The 27,424-nt window shown below is 39.4% G+C and overlaps 3 protein-coding genes and 1 long non-coding RNA gene across 4 annotated transcripts in view; 3 read left to right on the top strand and 1 right to left on the bottom strand.

Moving 5' to 3' along the window:
• The first annotated feature begins 139 nt into the window (after positions 1-139).
• LOC105354762 (uncharacterized) lies at positions 140-625 on the top strand. The gene is made up of 2 exons (XR_002873925.2): positions 140-266; positions 430-625. It is a non-coding gene; the product is annotated as an uncharacterized LOC105354762 (long non-coding RNA).
• A 3,290-nt stretch (positions 626-3,915) lies between these two features.
• On the bottom strand, positions 3,916-7,249 carry bag4 (BCL2 associated athanogene 4). Its single transcript, XM_004072697.5, has 5 exons — positions 6,970-7,249; positions 6,312-6,431; positions 5,896-6,111; positions 5,130-5,399; positions 3,916-5,037 (listed from the first exon to the last, which is right to left on the bottom strand). Exons 1-5 carry the CDS (start codon positions 7,057-7,059, stop codon positions 4,576-4,578), a joined length of 1,158 nt encoding a protein of 385 aa, XP_004072745.1. The 5' UTR covers positions 7,060-7,249; the 3' UTR covers positions 3,916-4,575.
• Positions 7,250-7,282: 33 nt separating this feature from the next.
• Positions 7,283-9,715, top strand: lsm1 (LSM1, U6 small nuclear RNA associated). Its single transcript, XM_004072516.5, has 4 exons — positions 7,283-7,825; positions 7,936-8,004; positions 8,135-8,250; positions 9,220-9,715. Exons 1-4 carry the CDS (start codon positions 7,780-7,782, stop codon positions 9,388-9,390), a joined length of 402 nt encoding a protein of 133 aa, XP_004072564.1. The 5' UTR covers positions 7,283-7,779; the 3' UTR covers positions 9,391-9,715.
• Positions 9,716-14,163: 4,448 nt separating this feature from the next.
• grk5l (G protein-coupled receptor kinase 5 like) overlaps positions 14,164-27,424 on the top strand; it is a 33,111-nt gene continuing 19,850 nt past the window's right edge. The window contains exon 1 of the mRNA XM_004072698.5: positions 14,164-14,960. Coding sequence (XP_004072746.1) covers positions 14,909-14,960 — 52 coding nt within the window. The 5' untranslated portion in view covers positions 14,164-14,908. The remainder of the gene's footprint in view (positions 14,961-27,424) is intronic.

The raw sequence follows: 27,424 nt of genomic DNA, 5'->3' as shown, positions 1-27,424 counted from the left end.
TGATAAATAGCAGCAGTGGGAGTTCCATCTAGGTGCTGGTTTCCTGGTTTGGCCTTGGTGGTGGCATGAGTTCTGACCCTGGGGCATGAGAGAGTTGCCACTGCTGTTTTGCTTAGTGTTTTTAGTTATTGTTTTAATGTTTTAATCAAGCTTGACACCCTTGCTTTTATCCATTTTTTTAAACTGTTTTGTGCTCATTTTTAGTATCTTGGTGTCTGGACCTGGCTGAAGGTGGCTGCCTCCTCCTTTTATCCTTATGGTAGCTGGTGGGTGCCATATTTAGTATTGTGTAAGGGGGACCCCCCCTGTTTTCAGCCCATAAATTAGTGGTGACCTGCTCAGGTGCACCTCTTCTGTTTTGTATTTTCTTTTAATCACTGTTTGGGTTGTGGTGTGTTTTGTTTTTGTGTGCATTTGGGCCCTGAGCAGGTGCTCCTGGTGAGAGTTGGATCAGAGATCTCCCTTGGTGGTGTTTGTGGCTACCCGCCAGTGCAGTGGGGCTGAGGCGATCCAGGAGGCAGCCGCCCTCATGCAGTGTTGGAGTGCGGTCCAACTGTCCGAGTCTATTTTAACTTTCTCTTTTATGGAATTTGTGTCAAGTTTTTAATAAATTGTATATTCTTAACCTTTATGAAATCCAGTCTCCATTTGGGGTGCACATGTAAGAGGGCGTTCGGTCACATTTGGTTCTCAGCTAAGTGAGGGTCGTGGGGACACTTAACCCTCTTAGGTGGGGGCAGTGTAGCGACCTGGGGGTTAGCCCTGCCTTCAGCCCCTAAGACTCATGGGAAGTGGGAAATCTTGGGTGAAAACAATGAGTGAGAGGGCTGGGAGCAGAAGTAAGGTCCATGCTGTTTGGCTGTTTGTGGTGTGTTCAAATAAATGGGCTTTGATGCTGGAAAGGAGATTATGCAATATGCCTCTCTCTTTGCTTCTCCCTCTTTGAGACTGTTCAGTCGTACGGCGTATGGGGCAGTAGTGGACCAGCTGGGTCCTTATAATATTAAAAATCTAACTCTCATGTTCTTTTTATTGTCATTCAGTAGATTATTAAAGTACACTTTTTTACTGTGCCATGTTATTTCAGTTAGTTTATTTTTGTATAACTTTGTATAACTTGTATCTGTTCAATTTCTCTTGTCCTTTGTTTTAAGAATTGTTTTGAGTTTATTTTTCGAGTATTTTGTAGAACGGTTTTTAAACAAGGGCATTTGGCAAATTTGTTTATTGAAATTACAAAATCCGCAGTTCTTATTGTAAAGTCATAAATATTTCTAAAAAAAAAAAAATTATAATTGATTTCCACATCTTTCTGTATTCTAATATTGTAAATATATTATCAATAAGAGCAGCACTTTGAGTAGTAAATGTGCTGGGTCTTGTTCTGGTTGGATATAATTAAGTTAATGTGTTGTGTGTAAAGTTAATGTGTTGTGTTGTGACCCTTCTGGGCCACCGTAGAAATTTGATTAAAAAGTGACATTTTTAGTTACGTGCGTAAGTTTTATTTACGACTGATTAATTTCTTTTAAAATAATTTAAAATTGTTAGATGATTTTTTTTAACATTGATAGTAATTAAATATTCCTGGAGAAACTGAGTGCTGACATTAATCTTTTGTCATGGCAACATTGAAATGATTGTAATGCTGTGATAGAAGCAAGATTAGGCAGTTTATTAAAAGATAAAAATTGTCCCATTTATTCAAATAAGTCAAGTACCAGTAAGCATGTCCCACCCCACCCCCACAGAACACAAAGCCAAATTCTAAAAGAAAATAGTGACACTGCATCAGAAATGAAAGCTAAACACTTGCCTTTCCTCTGGTTGAATCTTGCAGTGTTTTTTTTTTTAAATTCATGACAGACAAACATAGGCTAAATAGACCTAAAAAAAATACAAATACAAATAAAAAATAAAGAAACTGCATTTGAGACTGAAGAGAACTTTGATTTTGTTTATTTTCTGTCCTGTCTTCCTGTTTGTTCAGCCTCCACACTTGCACTGTGTAACACCTCCTTACCTATTTGTTCAAAGAAGGCCTAGCATGCTTTTGAATGGGAAACTACACGGGATTATTATAATGGGGAAACACAATGAAGGACTCAATTATTCAAATCAGCTCATTGGTTATTTGTTATTTAAGTCAGGTGTGTTGGAGCATTACAACAGGTAATGCCTACAGAGCAGGAGTCCTGGAGGACTTGAAACTGCTTTAAGGAAGCTGCATTTTCTAAAACAATATTCACATTATCAGATTTAAAAACTACATTAGGGTGCTAAAAAACCCCTGAAATAGGCGTCAAACCATAATGAAAATAGTTGTTTTTCCCCCAGAATTTATTCAATTTAAATAGGCAAAATCCTTTTGTTTCCACATTAGCATTTGTAAGTAAAAAGAGTTTCTAGATGTTTGCTTGTAACCCCATTTTTCTTACTCTTACAGATTTTTTTACCCCCAAAAAAATCTGTGACATTCTTAAACTATAGCAAAAACCTATTTTACTCCAGCATGAGAAACCGAAGCCTTCAGCATGTTGCGCTTTTGGGTCCAAATAGCATTCCTCTAGATGAAAAGATAGAATAAGAGCTCTGTATGGCAGGCTAGTGCTTCAACATGTACCTATTAGGAACAAGAGAAAATCCATGGGAAAACCCACTTTCAAATGGATTGTTACTGTCAGAAGTCGGACACCATATTAGAGCTCTGTCTCCCCGCAGTCTCCAGAGAACTGAATGCACTTCACCTCCCAGCAACCCCTGCGCACACTTCCTGGATGCTGCACACCTGGCTCTCATTCACTCAATCAACCACTGCATACTTAAACACTGCATTGAGCCTCACTCAGCGTGAAGTATTGTTTGTGCCTCACTGCCTTCATTACCAAGAATTATTGCTAGTGATGAATAGATGAAACCTCGTGAGCGTTTTGGCACGTTACACAAACAGTATTGTTCCTGTGTCACTCAATACTGACTCCTGCTGGACTGAAAACAATTGTTCACCCACATCCTGATTAAATAAATCTTAGTGAAAAATATGTAACATATAAAATGTCAAATAATGTGAATGTGTGTTATAATGTGACAAAGCCACAGTGTGGATGTAATGTTGCTCAGTTACATATTCTCTGAGTGGGGGGGTATTTCTTTCCACAGAATTTTTATAAAAAAAAAAGTTTTTCAAGTGTTTTGGCATTCAGCCTATTACATTTTTTTGGAGGCAAGTTCTCGAGCTTTGAGAACACTCGTTCACATGGCACTGATGATGTGGGAGTGCATAAAAACTGTAGGGACAGCCTGAAGAGGTTTGGGAAATTGGTTTTATGATGGGTTCAATACTGCAAGGGATCCTGGGTCCTTGGCAAGTTGCTCTCAGCAAGGGATCTCTGGACTTCAATAATAGAATCTGCTGTGGCGTTGTTCGTCTTCTTGCCAACATCCTTGTCCAGCTGCTGCCACATGTTATCAAAGAACCAACAGATTTGATTTGAGTAGTCAAGTACAAATCAGTACGTAACTTTCAAAGAAATACGTGCAAAAATAAACGGATATACTTGAACACAACATGCCTGAAGTGGATACCGATAACTGTTGTGAAGAGGGTCCAGGCTGTGACTCAGTAGATGTGCGCCCAATCACAGCAGGACGTTCCATTTTCAAATTGTTCACTGCTTCACCACACCTTAAGGAACTCAAAAATCCAAGTATTTTACATCTGGGGTCTAGAAGTCTTGATAGGGTTATTACACTTGATGACTCCAGATTGGAAGCAGTGTCTGTGACTCGTAGCCTAAGGTTGTGTATTGCTACCTGTGTGTGCACAGATGAGCCAATAACCCTGCTGCACTTGGAGGCAGCCTTCTGCCAGTTCTGAGGCAATTACATAGTTGCAGCAAAATAAAATCAATTGGATTACAAACTCATAAAAATATTTTAATCATTTTACTATTTTCTTTTTTAATAATTATAGCAATTGTTTTGTCAGAATTCCATCATCATAGCTGACAGATTAACACATAACAGAGACATTTCCATGCAAAACTTGTTGTATTTTTTAGACATTTTTTGTTGTTGTTCTTCCAAGACTTAAAAAACTATTTTCTGAAAGATGGCACTTTCTTTAACTAGACCAACATGGAAAAACAGACTTTGCTAAACCAGAAATATGAAATGCTGCTGAGATTTTAAAAAATAAACTTTTTCAATTTTTTAACCTGAAAAAACAAACAAACAAGTGAGGCCATCTAAATGAATTTAACAATGATTTCATCTTTTTCTATGCGAAAGTGTGAAAACAAATAAATGGAGACAAAGCAGAACTTTGACCGTAATCTTATCTGTATTAGGAGTAGATTTGAAAACAAAAGACATGGCATTCATGTGTAGGTCTGATTTTAAGTTCCCTTCAAATTTCATCTAACTCTTCCTTCGGTCTGTAATTTCTTCATATAATGTTTTTAAGGTAGAAAAAAGAACATTGTTATAGTTCTGCAGAGCAGGACTTTTGTCAAGGAAGATCTTAGAGAACATAAGAAAACTTGGTGGTCCACAAGCAAGTTAATTGAGCCCGCTTCAGAAGGCTTTCTTCTCTAGTTGGTCAAGTATGGCCTGAATTCTCTGCACGGCTTCTTTCCGTGCTTGTCGAACATTGTCCTGTCCCTGAGTCTCCACGGAGTCCAGCTCTAACAGCTCTTTGGTCAGAAGTTCCTCAAGACAGCGGTAGCTCTTGTCTGTCTTTTTGCCTACAAACTCGTCAACATCTTCCTGAAGTAGCTGAACTCTGGTCATCACATGCTGAACCTTGGCAAGGCCTGGATTATCACTCAAGGGCAGCTGTCTGGTCTGACCTGCGGGCGGTGCAGGAGCTTGGGTTGGGGCTGATGGGGGGGGCTCAGCCTGTGAGGTGTTAGTATCACCTCTCCCTGTTTTGTTGTAGATTTGTGGAGGAGAAGTTATTTCAGCAGGCTTTCCATTAGGGGGTGGTGTTGGCCTGGGTTTAGGCCCCACCTGCAGAGGGCGTTGGTGATGCTGATCCTGAAACAACACAAGATAGACATATTTGCTTTTATCTCCTTACGGACTCTTGAATAATTGTTACACAATGCACGTCAGCTGCAGAGCCTTACTTTGGGCTGATAGGGTGGTGGGGCACCAGTCCCGGTTCCTGGCCACGCTGGAGGATGAGGTGGACGGACGGGATTCCCGTAATGATTTTGGGGAGGTTGCTGACCTCCCTGCCACTGTTGCTGTGAGTGGGCATACTGGCTGGGGTGTCCCCATGCTTCAGCCTGGGAATTAGGATGAAGAGCCTGGCCGGTTGGGTAAGGAGAATTCGAGTGAATTGCATGTCCACCTTCACTGTAGTGTGGGTATGATCCAGGAGGATATCCAGGACCCTGAGAGCACAAACAAGACAAACATGTTTATTCTCAAAAATGTAACATTACAAGAAATGGATGTCTCATTTTGGTGCTTTCTAAACACATTTGGGCTGCTCGATATAAGGAAAACTTGTGATATGCGATATTGATGATCAATATTGCGATGACGATATAACTTGCGGTGATACGTGAACACACCAAAACAACCAAAAACATCATTTCCATTTCACTGCAACGGTTTAAATTTTTTTTTTTAAAGTAAACCCTCGTCTAGCATAAAAGGGCACCATCCGATTGGTCAACAATGTGAAGGCGTCCATCCGATTGGTCAAATGCATAAAATGATTTGTTTGATTCCTTAAATACGTCAAGCTTCCATAAGATTGTTTTAGCAAACTCATATAAATAATAATAAGTAAAAAGACTGAAATATTAAACCAAGAACCTTTTGCTTCTATTTAAGTATTTTGTAAGTAATGTGAGTGTCTCATTAATGCGTAAATAAACTCACCCCTTGACAGTGTGGACCAGTGTAATGATGATGCTGAGCGTGAGGCGGCTCGCTGCTTTGATCTGCCGGACAGCCTTGGTGCGGATAGGAACTTGGACTTGCTCTCCTTGGATCAGCACAGTAGAAGGGGTTGGATGGGTGGAAGCTACTTGCCGGGTACGGACTCTGTGCATGGTTGTACGCTCCATGGCCGTTCGGATATCCTCCTGGCATTACCTAAAAATAAAAAATAAGTAAAAAAAGAAAAACAGGGACAAGCCTGAGAGGAAATTGACCACTCTGTGAAAACAGCACTTTTGATACCACAACTATGAGTGTTTGTGCAAAAGAAAGATGAGGAAATTGATGAGAATCAAAACAGTGAGCAATATATTAAAATGTTGAAGGAAAGGAATGGCTCGTATAGTGAGATGTACCTGTGGATTGTACTGCGGATGCAGATCTGACGCTGAAGGATAGGCATTTGCGTAGGGCCCTGTGGAGTGGGACTGCGGATACCAGTATTGTGGAGGGTAACTTGGATACTGAGGAGCATCCTGTAAAAGGCAAGTTGACACGAGACAGCGACTCACTTTATGTGATCCAACCCATTTTGTGTAGCTATCCTAAATCTCAAATAGAGATATGGAGAACTTGATGCTGAGAAACTTAAATGATAAACGCATTGATAAACATATACTCGTGTCTTTCTAGAAAACTAAATAAATGGATGTTAACTTGTGTTTAAATGAATGAAATAATTTGAGCTAAACCAATGATTAACTCATGAAACTCTATATGATCGCTACGATCTCCTAACGTGCAGAAGTGTTGTGTTAAATCGATATTTTCGAGTCAATGTAATTTAAAAACAAGGACTTAACTAATAAGCTAGCAGTAACTATTACATAATGCCCGCTAGCTATATTAGCTATGAAGCTAGCATGATGAACATTGCGAAGAACTTCTGCACGAACGAACAAACGGATTTTATTGTTGGGAGATTTTAAATTAATCTTTGTTTCTTTAAAGCACAATATGATCTGTCACCCCCTCCCCCCAGTAAAGTTTTTTTTAATTAATCTGCTCGCTTACCATAGTGTTACTGCAGCTTCCGTGACTATTTCCCGAGTTAGTAGAGGGCCAGCCAGTTTTCCCGTTTGGCTGCATTTGGGGTTTCTGCATCAGTTACACGTATTTTGCCATCTTCCAAAATAAGCAAGACTATCACTAGTTTACGGTTCCGCTAGAAATCTGACAGCTGATCAAAGCAGCAGCTTCCCCGCAGAAGTCAGGATCGCCTGATTGCAACCAAGAAATGAATAAATGACGCGGAACTCTGGAGACATGGTACTGCGTCTTTAAGTCGAGTAGAACCATTACAAGTAAAGAGGAGTCACTCTCTAAAACTTTCTGATCGAAATTGCTGGATGAAACCTTACAATTGCAAAACGCAGAAACGGGGAACACAATTAGAATATTTTTAATTAAAGATATTTATTTTCAATATATTTTACTGCTAAGACCAACTATTGAATTACTCCTGTAGCAGTTGTATTTTTTAAACATGTGACGCAACTTTTCAAAATTTTCATTTACGATCTTTGATGTGGCACATGCGTTGGAAGGGTTACCATCCATCATCAAATGGGGACATTTAATCCAAACATGTTTTATAGAAAATTCTTTTTGTATCATAAAATGTATGATACTTTTGTTTAAATCATTTTTACACAGTTATTTTTAGAAAATTCGAGCTATGCGCAATTACGGTGCGGAAGGGGTTAAATGTTTACAGGAAGTGTATAAAAGCACTTCCTGTGCACCGTCAAATAGAAACGGGTAAAAACATTCATGGCTTGATGGTTCAGAAATCAACTAAACGCGTGAAAACTGCAACTAAACATGAATTACGTACCAGGGACGGCCAGTCTCATTGACGATATTGACAGTAAGTTGGGCCTTATAGAAATTGCTTTTTTTAATCATAAACAAACGACACAATGTATTAGCGTGTGCCGTGTGGACGCAGATTTTTTTTAAATGTTTTTAATTTCGCAGAAAAGCACTTGGTCCTGCTGCGAGATGGCAGAACACTAATCGGTTACCTGAGAAGCATCGATCAGTTTGGTAATAAAAAATGAGAATCTTCTAAACTCTTCCATGCGGGTTTATTTTTTTATTTTTATATGATTACGCGGTGTTTCAATAGTCCTAAATTTGTTTGTTTCTTTCTTTTTTTTTTTTTTTTGTTCCACAGCCAATTTAGTCTTTCATCAGACGGTGGAGCGTATCCACGTGGGAAAGAAATTTGGAGATATTCCCAGAGGTATCTTCATCGTCAGGGGAGAAAATGTAGTCCTGCTTGGGGAAATAGTAAGTGTTTTAGAGCAATTTTTTAGTTTGTTCTAAACTTGAATGTAATTTCTGGATCAAGTTTTATTTACGTGAACTTGTTCTCAGATGCTCCGTACAGCACCAAACATCAAACTCTGAATGTGGTCAAGCATCCAGGTCTCGCACTGCAGAAAATGATGTGACTCTTATTTAAAGATCAAGTTAAATTTATATGCAAGTAAATTGTTACTTTATATAGTTACTACAGTTATAAACTTTTTTTTTTGAAAAGTTGCTGCCTAAATGAATACTTGCTTAAAAAGGAAATTGCGCACACATTGACTGTAAAGGTACCTCCATGTTAAGGTTACTTAGCAAAAACAAAAAAGGCTTAATTTTACAACTTTTTCAAATTTGCTGTTTGGTCTAGCCAGATTTTTTATTTTTCTCTCCTGGTTTTCAATATGATATAAAAGAAAAGCGGGTGGGAAAAGTGGTGAGGATTGTCAATCTTTGCTCTTTCCATATAAATACAATGCATACTTCTTCTTACTTTTTTTTTTCTTAATTATAATTTAGATTACCAATGATTACACAAATGATTGCAGGATTGCTGCTAGTTTACCTCACAACCCCAACCTAACATGATGGTGGTAGAAATGAATACGGCAACAATATTAGAGCTATCCAGCCATAGTTTGGAGCCAGATCTCAGCTCCGATGAGGGAAACAAAGAGGCACATGCATCGTTTTGTCTACAATGGATGCATCAGAATAGAGTGGTGCAGGGAGCTTGTGGCTTACCATTCGAACTTGTGTCACACAAGTTTTTCGTGGGTCCTTGAACCACGGAGTTTAAGCATCTTTTTGGGCAAAACTATGAGCAGGCCATAGCATTGAGTACTAGCAACTTTTGTTAGTGTCATGGAATGATGCACAGAGCCTAAAAGAACTTGATGACATTTTCGGATCATAAGATTTGACCTCACTCTCCTGTGTCCTGTGCAGGATTTGGATAAGCCCTGCGACACAGTCTTGCAGCAGGTTTCAATTGAGGAGATCCTGGAGGAGCAGCGGTTGCAGCAGCAGGCCAAACAGGAAACGGAGAAAGTCAAAATGCAAGCTCTGAAGGACAGAGGCCTTTCCATACCCAAAGCTGATAATTTGGACGAGTATTGAACCCTTTACAAGCCTTTTAGTTTGTATAAGACAAATGGATTTTATGTTTAACTGAAGGGTGTCTTTTGTTTTGTGGCTAGAATCATGTAAGGCACAATACTGCATTGTTTTGTTTTGCTTTTTTTTCTTTTCTTAATAGTTTCATTTAAATTGTATGGGGATGTAAGAACTGTTTAAGCAAATGGTTACAACTTGACGGCCTTTTTACAGCAGCACTTTGTCATCAATCATCATAATGACGTGAACTTTTTATTTGGAGATGGTGGGTCTGCTAGTGACTAACACTCCTGTTCTCCATTAAAACAATTGAGTTTCACTTACTAAAGCCTGCTTGAAAAATCTTTTGTCTTTGAAGGTTTAATCTGCAAGTACACAGAAAGCGGTGCGTTTAGTCATTTAAGTATTTATTGGTGACTTGACTGGCTTCCTATTGGCTAATCAAAACGTTAATTCTGTTATAGGGATGATCTTTCAGATACTGATCAATTTCCCTCATTAGCTGCTAGAATAAAGTGACGTGTAAGAGAAGCTATGCGTTTTACAGTCATCTTTATATGTACCCCGTATACTTTTTTATTTTTTTTTATTTATTTTTTTCTTAACCTATAGCAGGGTTCTGCAACCTTCAGCACATAAAGAGCCATTTGGGTTGATGTCTCAATGACCACGCCCCAGTAGGAGTCAAAGTCTTTATTTTTTTATTTTTTTAAGACTAATTTGTCTTGGATACTAATATGATAAATATAGATGAACTGTTATTTGGCATAAATAAAAAAATATAAAGAGAAAATAGCTTTTTTTTTAAAATACCGGTAGTTTAAACTTTTGATGGAGGTTCATGTGACTTCCTCTCAATAAGTGTCCTGTTTCACATGGGATCCTCTCAATCCAGCAAATGTAGAAGTGTAATGTCAGCAGTGATTAAAAATAGATATTTTAGCATTTGAGGTGCATAACAGCCAACATTTGTAAATCAAATCAACAAAAAAAAATTAGAGCTAAGTGACCCTTGCCATATTTATTAGAACCATAAGGTGAACTTAAAAATCCTTCAATTTGTTAAATAGAAAACTCACCATCCATTACTCCTTTAGTAGGAATTCTGGCTGTGCTGACGGCTCTACAATTGAATTTCTGTGGTAAATGGCATTTTATTCAACTACAAAGCTGCACCACTTGGATTGTCAGCATTATGGGTACTGTAGGCAGAAGATCTGAAAGAAGATCGCTTATTTTTTCCTTTACTGTTCAGTTACCTGGGGCCTCATTTATAAAACTTTGCGTAGGATTTGCGTCAGAAGTGGCGTACGGATGAAACATAGGACGTGCGTACGCACAGAAATATTCGGAGTTATAAAACCGTGCGCACGCACATCCTACGCATCTTTCCCTTAAAAAATCACAACCGATTCTAAATGCTGCGCAGCTTTTGCGGCTACATGACACGCCTATAGTTGCCCATAAATAGTCCGTGAAACGCCCACAAATTAATATTTATGGCTTGCTAAATCATGGCAAACACAGAGGGGAATTCAAAAAAACGTAACTTCACTCAATGTGAAGTAGAAGTTATCGTTGGCGAGGTGGAAAAGAGGAGAAAAGTGTTGTCACCGGAGCTGACCCCTCTTGATGAGAAACTGGCCGCTATTATTGGGGAATCCCTATTAAGTCCCCCTTATCGGCGTCCTCCTCCGCCTCAGTCACCTGACTGAGACGGAGGGGACGCCGACGCGCCAGGGTCAGGGTGACACAGGTAAGAGAAATAATTCAAATGAATGCAGTCAAGTCACATGTATGCAGGCTACACAATTACAGATTATTAATATAGAACAATTTTATTTTAGTTGCTGGGTGTTCCAGCGGGGCCAGTGGTTACGATGCTGCAGCTGAGCAGCCGTCTGGACCCAGCGTCTCCACGGCACGCGGCTCTCAACCCTCCAGCAGTGGACGCGTCCTCACCGATGCAGTCCTTGAAATGCAGAGGGAAGTCAGTAGTTCAATCAGAGAGGTGGCCAAGGAGTTGGGCGAAATCAAGATCGCCCTGACTGAAATAAACTGCACGATGAGGGAATTCTTAAATAAATAATATTTTCCACACCTCTTTTTCTTTACAAGCGATGCATCACTTCCAAACGCTGGCGCACAGCAGCAGCAAATGGCTCAAATGCGTGGGGATGGGGTTCAGGGTCGGGGCCAACACAGCAATCAGCGCCAGGGGGTAGAGGCACGTTTTTAAGCTGTGCCACATTGTGTAGCACAACACATGCCGGCACGATTTGGCACACACTGTCACTTTCACGTGTTTCTTCCATCTGCCGACGGTGTCGCCATTTCTCATTTCACCCGTTTTTGTGCGTACGCCTGGGTCAGAGCTTGCGTGGAGGAGCGCACATTTTCCCGTCAAGTTTGCTTTTTATAAATCTCAACTATTGCGTAGAGAGTGGCGTACGCCTTCTTTTGTGCGTACGCAACGTTTATAAATGAGGCCCCTGGTCTGAGACCGCCCACTCCTCTGCATAGATTTTGATTTGAATTATTAAACATTTAATTAAAAGCCTGTTTAGTAGCTTCCCAGAATTGAGCATGAGTAATATTTTCCATATATATTACACAGCAAAGTAAAAAATATAGAGTATTTGTGACACTTAAAACAGAAAATGACAATGGACTTTTTAAGGTCATAATGGAAACCAATTTGTTGTGAAGGCTGCAAATGAAGCTAAGCTAAGCTGGGGCAGGTTACTTTGAAACTATTCCTTTTTAAATGTGAAAACTCTTCAAAAATTAACTGTCGGTGAATGTAGTATTGAAAAATCTAGTTCTTTAAAGTAAAACTATTTTTACTTGCATGAGAAGTATCTTGTTTAAACAGCAAGTGATATGTTATATTTTGTCTTTAAACGGAGTGGACATTATGCTGGAAAGGAACATCAATCTGGACCGATTCAACTTTCCCCCACATATGGTTATAGCTATATATAGTGCTGCTAGTATTGTAATATCTGGCAAATTATTCTGAATACTATCCTGTAATAATACCCACATCTTGTTTCTTTTGAAATATGGTCATCTTCCAAATCTGAGTTATTCTTTATTTTTCTGCTTGTGCTCAATTACCTGCTCTCTCTGAGGGCATGCAAGGCAGTGACTGTCTTCCTCTGACCTCAAAAAGATTTCTCCTAGACTGTAAAACAATTGAAATAGGCTACAATTAGATGCGGGTGAACAGCTGTTGTAAAAGTAAATGTCTACTTTAATACAAAATGAAAAATTAAAGATGCTGCAGAAAGAATTCAGTGCCATCAGGGGAACAAATCATTCCCGAGCAGTTTTTTTCAGCTCTTATATTTAGTGTTGTGGTTGTAGCAGCATTCACACATATACAGTACATATGTGAGTTCAAGCTGTGTAATACTACAACTCAAAGTCCAAATTTATTCCACAGAAGAACGTCTTTCATTGAGAAGGTTTTCCAGAGTGAAAAAGATGATGACGGTGAGCAGCTGATATATTTGTCTTAAACTCGTGTTCTGTTTGCTTTTGACTGAAAACCTGTTTATGGTTTACCCCGCCCTTGCCCTAAAGTCACTGGGTCAGGTTCCAGAAACACCCCAGTGACCTCACACAGGCCTGAGAGAAAAATTGAAGATGGGATGGGTATTACCCTGCCATGTTACACCCACTGGATCTATTAGTATGGACATTCATTAGTACACTCCCCAATAGGACTGGGTATCAGTTCAAAATCATAACGGTTTCCAAAAAATATCTTTTCTAAAAATGTGATACTAAGAAATGCATTTTAACAAGATGAAATTGTGTCTTAATTTAAAAACATTTTTCTTTTGTTCTTTTAAAACAAGAACCAAAGGAGCATAATGCGTGCAGTAAATATTAGTGAACATAGTCTTAAAAAAAGTCAAGTATAAGTTACTGGTAGGTATATAAAAGTCCCTGACTTGGACAAAATGCTTCTTTTGGGTATTTAATCTCTGATAATGAATGGAATTTGCTTTGATACTCAATACCATGATATAGTTTGGTCAGTGTCGAGCTTGATACCTAGCTCTAGTTCCTAATCTAAACGTATTCATTCATCTTCTGAGCCGTTTGTTCCCTGTCAGGGCCGGAGCCTATCCCGGCCACTTGTGGGCAAAGGCAGGGGAGACCCTGGACAGGTCGCCAGTCTGTCACAGGGCCGCAATCACACCTAGGGTCAATTAGAGTAACCAATTAACCTATGAAACATGTTTTTGGAAGGTGGGAGGAAGCTAGAGTCCCCAGTGAAAACCCACGAATGCACGGGGAGAAGATACAAACTCCACACAGAAAGGTCCCCCATTGATGTTCTGCTTCAGGTCCCCCGGCCAAGACTTGAAGCGGGGGTCTTCCTGCTGTGAGGCAAGAATGCTAACTACTGCGCCAAACTTGTTTACAAATTTATATTATTGCTTGTTTCAAACACGAGAAACTATTTGTTTTTGTTTTTTTGCACAATTCCAAAGTTTGTTTTTGTGTTTGTGTGTGTGTGTGTGGGGGGGGGGGGGGGTAGTTTTCAGGCTGATTTAAGCCCTCCCGAAGCCTGTAATCAAATTTGGTCACAAAAACAGAAAAAACGCGTAAAGAAATGTCTGATTTTCCTTTGTCGGTTATACAAATGAAATGTGACTTTTTTAATGCTTTATGCAGTTTTTTAATCTTAAAATTGACCAGCAGGGGGCGACTATCTGTCAATCGTACAGTGATAAAGTTTTTTTTTTTAGTAATAAAGTAACACGCTTCCGTTTTGTAACTGAAGCGGAAGTTTCAAAGAGGTCTGTGGCGAGTTATTCCTATAACTTCATAAAGAGAATCAATGCATAAAATGCAGTTGAGTGTATGTCCGCTTTTTACACTGCGCCTCATCCGTCAGTCTCAGTTAGTGGCTGCAGGAAGCCAATGCGAACTGTCAGTGAATAATTTTGGCGCGTGCTTTTATTTTCCCACTCGGCTCCGGTGGAGTTAGTGCATGCAGCTTGACGCCGCTGTGACAGAAAGGCCCAGCCTATTCCGATTACGCACGGACGGTGGAGGAGGGGGCGCGCTGATGTGCTCTCAGCTGCACTCAGCCAACCCCAGCCTTCGTAAGGTAACGCTTGTGGTATCCCGGCGCTCTGCTGTTCAAAGAGAGAGAGAGAGAGAGACCCTTGTTAGCACACGTCGGATCATCCACATTGATCATTCCCTGCAGTGGAGAGATTCTGCACCCAAATTACGCATGGAATGGTTTTGGGGGGATTGGAGTAGAAATGCAGCGCCGCACTTCCAGCCCACAACAAGAACCATGCCCAACTTACACTGCAAGCAGATCCACGACATCCTGTTTGATCCTTTGCGGCTTTGATGTAAGTGAAATTCGCTCGGATATCGACGAGGCGTGAAGGAAGCGATCGCATCGTCGTGCCAGACGAAAGGACGCTGTTTACGCTGCAGACGCGAGTGCACAGAAGACCTCTGCCTTTGGGATTTTACTTCTTTGATGGAGCTTGAGAACATAGTAGCCAACACTGTACTGCTAAAAGCCAGAGAGGGTAAGTGGACACACAGCGTGGATATATAGTAACGGCCAGGGCCGGCTCGGCTTTGCGCTCCGTTTGCAGAAAAGGTGGAAATAATGCGAACTGTCAGGCAGGCTCAGGTAAATCCTACTGATGCAATACAATGAAAAGAGGCGCGTGCACTCCATTATTGACCCGAGCAAATCAGCTTAGTGTACAATTAAAGCCTTTGATCATTGTCACAGACTGTTGGAACCTGATTTTGTCAGATCATCTGCGTTTTCGATGGTCTGTTGGTGGCTGGTGGGGAGGAGGAGGGGGGGGGGGGTCTGCCTTGTACATCCGCTTTCACTGCCTGCGCAAACGAAAGCGCTCTTTCGCAACATTCTGCGCGGAGAAACGCACATTGTAGCAAGGAAGAAGTCATTTCCAGGGAAGGTGGGGGGGGACTCGGCTCGCCTTTGGATGGGGACCCGATGATGTCACTGATGCTGACATTCACTCAATAAAGGCCTGCAAAGCACTCTGTAGCTGTCAGGATGCACCCCATGTCCCCAGGCTGCATGCCTGGAACCTCGATCTGGCTGCAGCCTCAGATGTGAGGACACAGATGAAAAGCTGTGTTGGGAGGAAGACGGGACTCCACTGATGGGCGGATCTGACTCTGATCATGCGCTGCAACTCCATGATTGCTTGATATAGTCGTTTCAGTGGATGCAGCCACTGTTAATGTCATTTTGCGAATTTTCAAAATAGCTTTCTGTTGTGAATTTTTGAAAATTTTCACTATAGTATTCAGCATTGAATCGTTTTTTTCTATGAGAAAAACATTTTATATAAGGAAAAGATGCCCATCAAATTCAGATCAAACATGCCAATTATTTAACTTTTAGGGTGAATCAAGCTAGAACTCAAATTGCTAGAAGGTAGAATGCAATTTAAGTGAGCAAAATATATTTAAAAAATAAACAGAGCTTGCAAAACAAGCAATATTTTAAACACTAGGGGTGACATTCATTTTAACACTGATTAAATTCATTTAATTTGTAGTTGCTCACATGATTCATAGTCGATATTGGTTCATCTTGAACAATCAGATTCACTGACCTAAAATCAATCAAGGACATCTTTAGCCAAAAATTCAACCATGTGACTTGAAGATTAATACCTGGTTTCTGAACAGTGCAGGTGAAGTTTCCAGATTCCTTGTAAGGTAATCAAGTCTATATGTACGAACAAACAAGTTAACAAGAATTAATGGCAAATCCATTCACATTTTAGTTTCATAAAAATCAGCCCACTGTTGGGCATTAGAGCATTCTAGCCACCGTATGGTCACATGTCTTTGCTGAATTCAGCGTTTCCACACTTTGGACTGCAATGATGGTTTAATCAGTTTTTGCTGTCATCAGGTCTGTGTTGTCCACTTTGATGCACTTGGTTGTATTTGCGTTATAGTACCAAAACTCTACCGTGCCTCAATCCAAATGGTATTTTCCAATATTGATATAATCAATCTATTTAATTTTGAAGCAATTTTATAAAGGTGTGGGTTGATTTGATTAACAACTTGCCTCAGACAGATCGATCTTGGATCTTAGAAAAATTAATTGATGCCTCGATTAAGTCAATGAATTGTCACACCCACTTTAGTAGACATTAAAATATTTTTGTTATTTTACTCTAACTCTTTAATAAATTTGCAAGTTGACCTCAGCAAAAATATTTAGGAATTAAAAACTGCCAACACAGTAGAGACAGAGCACCTCAAAATAAAACACGTTTACCTTCTTTGCAATTTGTTGAATCCGGATTTATGCAAACACTTAAAACCCTATGATGTCTGTTACTAAAACAAAAACTTGTCATCTAAGTGTTTTATCACCTATGATGGATAATGCCATTAAAAGATTTAGATATGTAGTTTTGTATCTTCAGGCTCTTATATAGCACTGGATTAGAGCAGGCACAACTTTATGGTGTCTGATATTATTGTGTTTGTCTAAATGCTAAAGGTAAATGCATGTAAGGATTCACCCATCAGTTTGAAATGACTGTTTTTGTGGGTCTGGAGATCATTTCAGGTAAATATTTGAAAGTGTGACGAAAGCTTATCTTTGACCTTTAGCCCCATTTAAAGATGGAGCTGCATCTTCTTCAAGCAGCTTGTTATCAGTACACGAACCTTAATGGATTATATGGCACAAGTGGGCTGCACTGGCTTTCTGAAGCTACATTTATTCATACAGTTGAACAGATTTTTGCTTGTAGGTTACCATATTTTTTGGGTTTATGTGGACAAAACATTGCTTATTTCATTACGGGAAATTCTAGGTATATGTTTTACATAAATGTGGCATCGCAGTTCAGAGAGTTCAAGTTTTAGACTCATCTATGTGGGGTTTAGGTTTCCCATGTCATTTTTAAAAATGAATATTTCAGGCAAACAAACACACACTGTTAAACTATTGTTGCAATCTGTCCAGCATCTACAAATCCTTCAGTGGAAAATCAGTGAATGTTAAAATAAACACTCCAGTTCTTCCTATTTGTCAATGTATATCAGTCTCAATGTAACATGAATAAATCCTAGCACCCCAATGTGGCAGAATGTGCAGAGAGCACATTTTTATTCAGTGAACCCTTTCCTTCTCTCTCATCCCCTGAACAAGCTTGGTCATGGTTTTAGGACACTAAATGTACATGTCACAGCGGTGGCATATTTAAAACATACAAATAAAGAGGTAGGCCATTTGCACCAAGTGCTGATAGTGTTTGAGTGGTATTAACGGTGTTTTACAATTAACCAGGCAGCTGACTTAATCTTTGAAGCCTTGTGAAGCATGCCTGGGCCAGACCGGACATTTGTTTTATGATCATAGAGCTCAACTGGGCCAGCAGCACTGAGCGTCATGAATTAATAAGGGCAGTTAATGACCAATTCCAGATCTTGCATGTCCCAGCTGCTTCGTCGGTGCTCATCCAACCCCATGCCCTGACTGTGTGTGGGAGAGAAGTGGGCCTTATACAATTACCAGATGATGGTTCTTTGAGGTAATAGCTAAAGCACGGCTTTCTCAGCAGCCACATCATTATCTTCATAAATGCAGCCAGGTGGGACTGACTCAACAGTTGAGTAAAGATTTGTTGCTGTGCACTCACTGAAACATGTCGCAGGCTGTTGTGAGTACATCTGTGGTTGAATCCTTTACCAGTGTGAATCATTAGAGGTTTTGCATTACAGGGCCTTGTGCCAAAGACTTCTGGAAGCAAGTCCTGTGTCTCTCTTGACAGAGCATGCTGCACGCAGAGGCTCATCTTCGGTTGCATAATAGCAAAGTGCAAGGATGCAAATGGAGCAAATAAAGACTGTTTATCCCGGTTTGTTTATGCAAGAGAGTCTCAAGCCAGAGCCGAAGCCAGTGGCGAGCGAATGCTCACAGCTTCACACAACAGGAAGGCCCAGTTTACAATGCCATCTGGCTGGTTTATTCCAGCGTCCTCACACCTCCCAATTTAGTAAAACAGCTAGAGTGGCAGCTACGCAGAGATCAAAAAAATGTTGCTACGACCAAGCCATGAACAAGCCCTCTGTCCTCATGTTGCTCTGCGGCTCTGCTGATTACTGTTCTTCCAGAGCTGTTCTAGTAGAACAGAGCAGCTAAAAGCAGCTGGGACTTGGTGGAAACCCTCAGATTGGAGATGGGTGACCTTAAAGCTCTTGTTCATTAACCACACAGATAAAAAGAACCCACTTTGATTTCCATTGGGAGAAAATGAAAGGAGCTTTGACCAATTTGAACCATCTTGTTAAGTAACCATTGTCTTACATAAATGTCATTACACACTATCGGTTTGATGCAGTCCATAAGCTATTTAATCAAATTGATTGTTATATAATAAACTGAGTGGGCTACTGCCGTCCCGGCTCCATATTCCTGTGGAGCTGCTCTCCAGTCTCAGCGGAAGAGACTTTGTGGATGATGGGTGTGCGGTGAAATGAAGCATCCCCGTCTCAGATGTGGTCATCTGAGTATCATCTGATGGTTACAGCTCTGTCCTTTGTGTCAGAGCGGCAGGAAATGCACATGTTCTGATTTATAAGGCTCTGTCAGGGTCATCAAGAAGGTTCTTGATGTTTTTTTTTCCTAGTGTAGCTCCTGATGTGTAGTGAGAGTGAGGTTTAATACCAGGGTATACTGTGGGCTTATGTGTGCGTTAGCAGATGAGTGGTGTGGGGCTGAATTCCTTTTGTTTAAATGTAACCTGAACTTAGTCGCTGTGACGCGAGCAGCATTGGTGCAGCAGACCCATGCACAGTGTGTATGTGTGTGTGTGTGTCACAGTGAGAGCAGCAGCGTCTGGCTGCCACCCCATTCACAACTCTCTCTGGCAGCCGTTGTAGATTCCAGGCCAGGCGAGCGAACGTCATCAGCTGTCGAAGTGAATGAAAGTAAAGGGGGAAAATTGCATTGCCGCATCCAGAAGCCTTTTGTGAATTGCACTAACATGCAGGGGCTAGAAGGCTAGAAGTCTTAACTACCGGTAATACCTAGTCAACTTCCTGTGGGGTTCTCCCTCTCCTGGATTTTCCTTGGAGTTGTTACATAAGGCAAAATACCCCCGAAAAACCAAGTTGATTAACAATGAGATAAAACCAGTGTAATCTAGAACTGTAACGACTAGACAACAAAATGATTTTGACAGATTATTGACAAAATAATGTGAACTCCTGATTTGAAACTCAAGTATAGTTATGGCCAACCGTTTTGTAAAATGTCCAAAGTTTATACCTGACCCTTTTTGTGTTTGAGGTCCTCATCACACATTTTGCTTTTACACTCTCCCCCGCTATACTGTCCCTCACAACCCCAACCACACATTACTGGTGCAACAAAAACAGAGAGCAAATATCAGAGCTATCCAGCTGTACAGTTTTGAGCCAGATGCAGCTCAGACGAGGAAAATTAAGATGTACATGAATCTAGTCATCTACAAGTGGATGCATCAGAATGTGGCCCCGCTGACTGTAGCACCTGTGTCATAGGCTTTTTCCAACAGCATTTTTTGTCTGGTCCTGATTCAAAGCGATTTTAATAAAGAAATACTCAGAAATGCAGTTTTAATCTTAATTTTCCATCAGGAAAAATATACTACAAGGCATTTTAAAAACACCAACATTGTGATTTTTATTGAGTGGCTCTTTAAAGTTCTGCACAAGATAGCAGGGGTTTGTCCTTATAAGTAACATATAGAGGGATTCTTTGTTGAGGGGATGTTGTTTTATCAGGCCTCACCAAGCCTGAGCAAGCAGAAACATCTCCTGTCACAGGTTTTAAAAAATATGAGCTGGGTCCATGCTCTGCACCCTCCACTGTCAAACACAAAACCTGCGTCGTCTCATCCTCCACCTGCCAGCTATTTGTATCACAGCCATGCACAATGCACAATGCACTCTTTGTCTCTGTTGTCACACACAAACCTTCTCCCATGCTGTCACACAAAACAAACCCTTGCCTGCAGCCCTCCTCTCCCAGGACCACTATCCAAAGTTGCTTGTGCCGAATTATATTCTGAAGAAGTTCTCACTGGTAAGAAGAGTAGCATAAAAAGTAGGGGAACTGGATTGTTTTACTTTGTTGCTTAGCAATTTTATTAAAGAAAAGAAAACACAAGTTGTGATGTAGGTTTCGTGGAAAGTACAGAATCAGTTGAGGTCCTCGTTAATTCATGACTTATTTATCTACTGCAAAGAGATTTCTTTATTAAATCAATCTCAAAATGCATTTTAGCATAATTTCTTATGTCATGCTGTTTAGAATATTACCATTTTAAAGTGTCATGTTAAACTTTATGCTGATTAAGGAAAAATGAAGGAATTAACTTGAAATTAGCGAATAATCAAATAACTGCTAGGGGGTAAAAGTAAAGCAGGAGCAGTCGTTTCAATAAATATTTTTTCAATATATATATATTTTTTATAAAGTAAGAGTATGTATGGCATGCTCACTAACCCTGTTTGAGGTCCACATGATCTTTATTCATGTTTAAAGTTGCAGAAATGTCACATGTCTGTGAAAGCTGACTTGATTTAGAAAAAAATCAAGTCAGCTATTACTGACATGCTAATGGGTTGGATCTGTTCATCATGTGTGCTAAGGTCTTCCCCAGAGTTCGTTTTTTTGACTCAGTAGCTTAGCAACAAAAGAGTTGAGGATGGTAATTTATCTGTGAATGACATAGTAGCATCGCAGTAGTCTTTGTATTGAAAAACTCAGAAACAGCTCAGGTTCTTGGTTGCAGACTTGCTTCAACAATTAGTCATGTCCAGGATTCCACAACCTATGGTAATCCCTCTTTGTATGCTCTCATCTATTTTTTGTATATTTTTTTACCCCATATTTGTCTAAATACAGAAAGGTTGCTCTGCAGTTTTATGTCTGTGGTTAAGGCTGTTAGTGTTCTTGCAGGTGCTCCAAAATTATTTGTAATGCATCAGAAAAGGTTTAAATGTATCTTTATTTTTTAAAATTTCCCCCTTTCTTCAAATAAAAAAACATATTTATATTTATAGGGAAACACAAGTTAAAATTGAATGAATTAGAATAGATTTGAGCTGTACCACAACTGAATTGAACATCCTTGTAGCAGTACCAGTAAGTGGTAACTACAAAGTGTCCACGTGTTGTTTTGTAGGAGCTAAAAAAGATCAAATTAAGTATATATGATCACATACTGCTCTGTTTTCTATTTTTTAAATATTGTAAGTGTATTTATTTTTCGTCAAATTTTCTGTGGAAAAATAATAAAAAACTAAAATTGCAGCTTTTCTAGAATTCCCATTCATGAAGAGCCCCCAAGTACATTTTTTAGGCCTGCGGAATATTGTTTTTAAAACATATCTGTAAACAATGATGCATTATACTGGAAATGAATTTTCAGAGACATTTTAACAATGTCATTGTGGATTTTAAAAATCATTTAATTTTAATTTTATTTTAATTTTATTTTGTTCTAAAAATCATTCTGATTCTAAAATAATTTTTTTAAGTCAAACTTTTTATGACGCTATAAAGTACATAAAGTCCAAAAAACCTGTACATTGTCTTGTGTTCAACTGTATAGAAAAAATATTTATCACCAAGATTGTTGAAATGATAAAAAAATCAAATCAGCACCTGCAGTCCCCAAAGTAGGTTTTTCTCAGTTTTCCTGCCATCTTTTTATTTCATTAAAAAAAATTTTGTGGAATCACAAAGCAGGGCGTTTACACTTGTTATACACAGGGAATGAAGAAGCATAGATACTCACTTCTCATTCGATGACACGCCACAAGGCTCGCTGTGTTTTGAGTAGGAGTGTGACTCATTTTCTCTTGAGTGGAAAAATTCAGCTCTGTGGCTCCTACAAACTCTATTGTTATTGCTGCTTCTACCTACACATACAATATACGTAACTCCGCTGGATGCAACAAGTTCACGCCTGTTCTCCGGGGGTTGTCAAGTAGAATTCTGGGGAATATAGGAGGCTATCAGCTAAAGTAGACAGGGTGGGCTGATGAAAGCAGAAAAATGTGACATTTAACTTGCCGCTAAAGAACTCTAGAAATGTACCAATTAGCTGGACCAAACATTTTTTCCCTATTATCAAGGTTGCAGATGATTACTTATGCAGCGCCTCATTGTGTCTCATTTCCTGGCCTCCATCCTGCTGCCATATCTTTTTAATGGAACAGCAAATTAATATTTGATGTGCATTTTTCAAGTAATCAATACTAAAGTCATTGATTCTTCCTAACTGATGTTTGTCTTAGAGGAAAATAGGTAAATAGTGCAGAAGTTCTGAAATGGTATTGCTTTAAAATGCATAGTTTATTCTATCACTTTGTGAAACTTTAAAATTGATACAGTATACATGAAATTCAAGTATTTTATCACAACCAGATAATAACATGTATTATAAATAGTCATTAGCAAGGCTTTGATCGAAAATATGGAGGTGTAGAGTTGTCATAATCATTTAAAACTTTACACAACGTTATTCTTCCATAACCAGCTGCAGAAGCTACACATATCTTGCTCTGTTTTATTTTTTTGTTTAGCTGCTAAAACATATTTAACAGATAATTAATCACAAAATACTGTAGCATGCAATATTTTTCTCAAGAAGTGTAGTGTATTAGTCTTTTCTCGTAGAAGGTCTCAGAATACTGTCACACTTGGGATGGTCTCACAAAGCGGCTTTGGATGTGGGGGAGAAGGCCGAACATTTCTTCCATCTTTGTTTGGTCTGCTTTCATTACGGACTCCCAGTGTTGACAGCCTGGAAGCTTCACACCAAAATATCAGCTTCTCTTTTGGGATGCGCTTTCAACTTCACATTTTCATTCCCCTTACCAATTGTTCAAATAGCCATCATGGCGCCTTGGTATTTCATTTTCTACAATTACCTGCTCATCAGATGTTTTTAGTAGGCTGTCGATCTAAAGCAGTGTTTTTCAACCTTTTCTGAGACACGGCACACTTTAAGGTTAAAAAAAATCCCGCGGCACACCAGCATCCAAAAATGAAAAAAAAGGAGAAACTCATAGTCTGTATTGATCTACAGCCCCTCCACAATCTCACATGCATTTTTGTGATAATTATTGCAGAAAAAGCTGGAAGCTGCAGCTGTTTTTCTAAAAGATGCAATAAAAGTTAAGTTAGAAGATTTTAAAAAAGTTTGAAGTGTGTTCGTTGTTTTCAAGACGTTTAACAACAGAACTCCTTTTACGCTGTCACTCTCACAACCCAATGCATCATGGGAGATGTAGTGCATAAAAACGGCCGGCGGATATCGCTTTTCGGAGCTTCATGGTTTTGTTCACTTGTTCCACGGTCTGATACCGGATTCTGTGGAAAGCTACACCGCTAAAGACGAGCTTTAGCTGCTATTTTTGTTAGAACTGAGCGACTTTACGAGCTAAATCGGGACAAGGAAGTGAAGACTTTAAGCACTTCTGATTGGTCAGACCGATGACATGTGATTAAGCCTTCATGAATGATTGGTGGAGACAGGTAAAGGGGCGGGACTTTTCCTAAATACAGCCGGAGCTGCAGCTGAATCGCGCTGCCATCATTCTTATCAAAATGTCTTTAATAAAATAAAATAAACGCAAAGAAAAAGTATTTTACGATCTTTTATATTCCTAAATCCTCAGTGTTTTATCGGGGCCTGTTTGGATGAACACAGAGCTGAAATCCTGGAGATGGGAAATGTTTTTAGATCAGTTAATGAGGGCAATTTCACACGGCACACTTGACCATCTCCCACGGCACACTAGTGTGCCGCGGCACACTAGTGTGCCGCGGCACACTGGTTGAAAAACACTGATCTAAAGGACCACCTACATGTAACAAACTTTAATCTTTTCATCTGAAAAACAAACAAAACTGCTGAGTAAATGTGATCACAAATGGAAAACACTCTTATAGCCCTAAAAGCATAATATGATTTTACTGAATGGCTTCCATTATTAAACAAGGCTTCTATATTAATCATGACTTCTTGAAATGTTGACATTTTTTGGTGAACTAAAAACGCCCTCAAAAATCTTTCATGGAACTCCTTGAGACTGAAAACATTAATTTTCAAGTATTTCAAGAAGTGCTGTAAAGGGTCAAGGCAGGCATGTCCAAAGTTTAGCCAATGTTAAAAATGTATAGGCCTGCAGGCTCCCATCGTAAAATCAATAACGTGCGGCCTCCAGCATTTTCAAATAGCTAGGATTTCTTGATTGTAATTGGCTAAATTGTGTTATAAGCCGTTTTTAAACCAGTGGCAACCTTGGGCTACTTGACCTTCAGAGCCTTAAGGCCAAACGAGAAAAACAGATTATTTTTTTCTGTTAACAAAAACCCAGAGGTTTGTAGTTCCAACATAAATAACTATTAATGTTATTTTCCTGTTTGCATGATTTAAATCCAAAAAATCAAACAAAGACCATAAAACTTTGTCAACATTAAATCTGGGTTCATATGAATTGCTGCATTATTAAATGCTCTAAAACATTTCAAAGTTTTAGTTTTTTTTTCTAAACAGAATTTTTTATTTGTTCTCTTTTCTGGTCATTACATATGAAATTCACAGTAACATGGGTAAAATGTATTTAGATATAATTCTGTTTTATGGGAAGAAATGAAAATGATCCCATTGCAATAAAAAAATTTTAAATAGTTCATTTGCAGTTAACATTATTAAAATGTTTCAAATAATGTAGGCTGAAGGTTGACCCTGAAACATTTTCACGTCCTAAAATCTGGTCCTCTTTGCAAAAACTTTGGACACCCCTGGGTTAAGGCACTCTCAAATTGGAGTTAAAGTAAAAGCAAATCAGTCAAAAAAATTCCTCATAATCTGCTTGTTATTTTGAGCCTGGGTGGGAGCTAAAAGTAAACAAGTAGAGAAGATAAAGAGAGCTTTACTAAACACATAATCACTTTATTCCTGTTTGCATGGCGGGGGGGGGGGGGGGGGGGGGTAGTTCGGTTTGTATGCATCTGCATTTTGGAGCCCACCAAATGAACATTTATCCGAAGTACTACTTGTCCAATCAGCTTGATAAGTCAGCCACTTTTTGTCAATGTTTGCTCACTTTTTATTAGGCTGGGGTCCCTTTTTGAGAAGAAAAAGATGAAGGTTGTGCTTCCGTGACTTGTTGGATAATTTCCCTATTGGTCATAGCATTTATGATAGCACCAAGACTGTTGTTGGATCAAAGAACGTCTCTTTGTGGTTTGCCTCATGTGGACTATGATCTGTCCTCTTGGATCTTTATGGATGAGCAAACAGCATGTATTACCCAGCATGCCCAGTGCTGTGTGTGCGGTCTTTTGATCAGTCTTGCCCCCCCCACACACACATTCCATATTTAGTATATTTATAGAGCAGGAAACTTGTGGCACCTGACTCTTCCATGGAAGGAAACATATTCTGCGTTTTGCCTGCTGTTGGGACATTTCTGCTCTCATATGCAAGTTTTCACGACGGGTATCGTTTACAGCCCAACAAAGATACTGCCGCAGTTCACCAGCTCTGAGGTCACGAACTGGTTTGACCACTTCACTTTGTATTAACACATTGCCACTGCCCTTGAGCTGGACACTATTTTTAGCAGCAATGTTTACAAGGACATAAAGGCAGGAAAACAGACACAGCTGTGCAGTTTTTTCTTTAAAGCTTTGTGCAAATGTCACATATAAGAGAAGATGTTTTATTCGCCGTTCAAGTTTGTTGTTTCAAATACAAGCACATTGTCACAGCAGAGTTGTTTTTTGTCATCAGCACAACACACCAAGTCATGGGACACAGCTGTATGCTATTATCATTACAGAAGATAAAATCTCTTTTATTGTCCGTGACTGATTTTGATTCTAAGGCCCTTCACTTAGCGGATCAGCATGTGATCCGCCTGCCACAGCCACCAGAAGAATGGTCTAGTATCTCCAGGTGAATGCTGTACGTCACAGATGTTTGCTTTGAGCTTGTTAGCAGATGCTGCTGCCTGGTCGGCCCGTTGTTATAACGTTGGTAATGAGGAGGACGTGTTTGGGGAGCCTCATTGAGGAGAGCAATAATAAGGTGGCTGGACAAATGCTCCGACATGACATCATGTTGGAACAGGTCAACAAAGAGAGTCTTCCTGCTATAGAGTTCCCCTGCTGCTCTGGTCTGGACAACGTTTCCTACAGTTTCCTGTGGCACACAGACCACACACATGATGACTGAGCTGAATTTCAAACTGACAGGCATTTAAAGGTAGCTGTGTCTTATTTTTATGTGCACACACTTTGTTTTTCAGCAGTTTTTGCATTTATTTCTATTACAATATTAGCCTGAACAACCATGGGTTGTCCCTAAATGTTGTTTTTGTCATTCCTATAACCTCTGTTATTTTGATATGCAATATTCTGGGAGTCGTATTACAAAAAATGGGATTTTTTTTTCAGCAAAAATAATTTTAAAGTAACTACTTCAGAACTTTTTTTTCCTTTAAAATTTATTTCACTTCATCCAGTTCTACCTTTAATTTTGAACTTATTGCTATAAAAACAATTTATACCCATGTTTTGTTAATTTTTATTTATCAAAAGATATATACTAGTACTGTTGAATGTTAAGGTTAACTATACACCTTATGTATTGTTTCTTTTTTTGACATTTAAATTTTCTTTTAGAATAAAAAAGTTTTCTGAGTCTTAACTCACAAAATGCTGCATAACCCACAGAAGCCACAAACTGGGAAGTTGTCCTTGCTTCTAGGATGCCAAGAGTTTTGTCAGCAAGATAATAAAGAAATCTCTAAACAGTCAAGACTTACATTCAAGAAGCAGGAAGGGGATGTTACTTAGTGCCAAAACAAATATTTTTTTCCGTGATCAGTTGCTTGCTTCTGAACTTATTTTGCATTTGAACAACATTTACTTGCGATTCTCATCCAAATGTAGTAGAAGGCCAAA

Source organism: Oryzias latipes, chromosome 9 (genome assembly GCF_053564925.1).
Source record: "Oryzias latipes strain Hd-rR chromosome 9, Olatipes_Hd-rR_3.1".
Taxonomy (NCBI): Eukaryota; Metazoa; Chordata; class Actinopteri; order Beloniformes; family Adrianichthyidae; genus Oryzias; species Oryzias latipes.
The sequence above is the reverse complement of the archived record's forward strand: the minus strand, read 5'-3'. Positions and strand labels throughout refer to the sequence as shown.

Excerpts from the sequence above, each read along its gene's own strand:
- bag4 (XM_004072697.5), bottom strand. The coding sequence starts at position 7,059 with ATGCAGAAACCCCAAATGCAGCCAAACGGGAAAACTGGCTGGCCCTCT. Across the intron at positions 6,112-6,311 it reads ATCCGCAGTACAATCCACAG|GTAATGCCAGGAGGATATCC; the intron begins GTACATCTCACT and ends TTTTATTTTTAG. Across the intron at positions 5,038-5,129 it reads CACCACCCTATCAGCCCAAA|GATCAGCATCACCAACGCCC; the intron begins GTAAGGCTCTGC and ends GTGTTGTTTCAG.
- lsm1 (XM_004072516.5), top strand. The coding sequence starts at position 7,780 with ATGAATTACGTACCAGGGACGGCCAGTCTCATTGACGATATTGACA. Across the intron at positions 7,826-7,935 it reads TCTCATTGACGATATTGACA|AAAAGCACTTGGTCCTGCTG; the intron begins GTAAGTTGGGCC and ends TTAATTTCGCAG. Across the intron at positions 8,251-9,219 it reads TAGTCCTGCTTGGGGAAATA|GATTTGGATAAGCCCTGCGA; the intron begins GTAAGTGTTTTA and ends TGTCCTGTGCAG.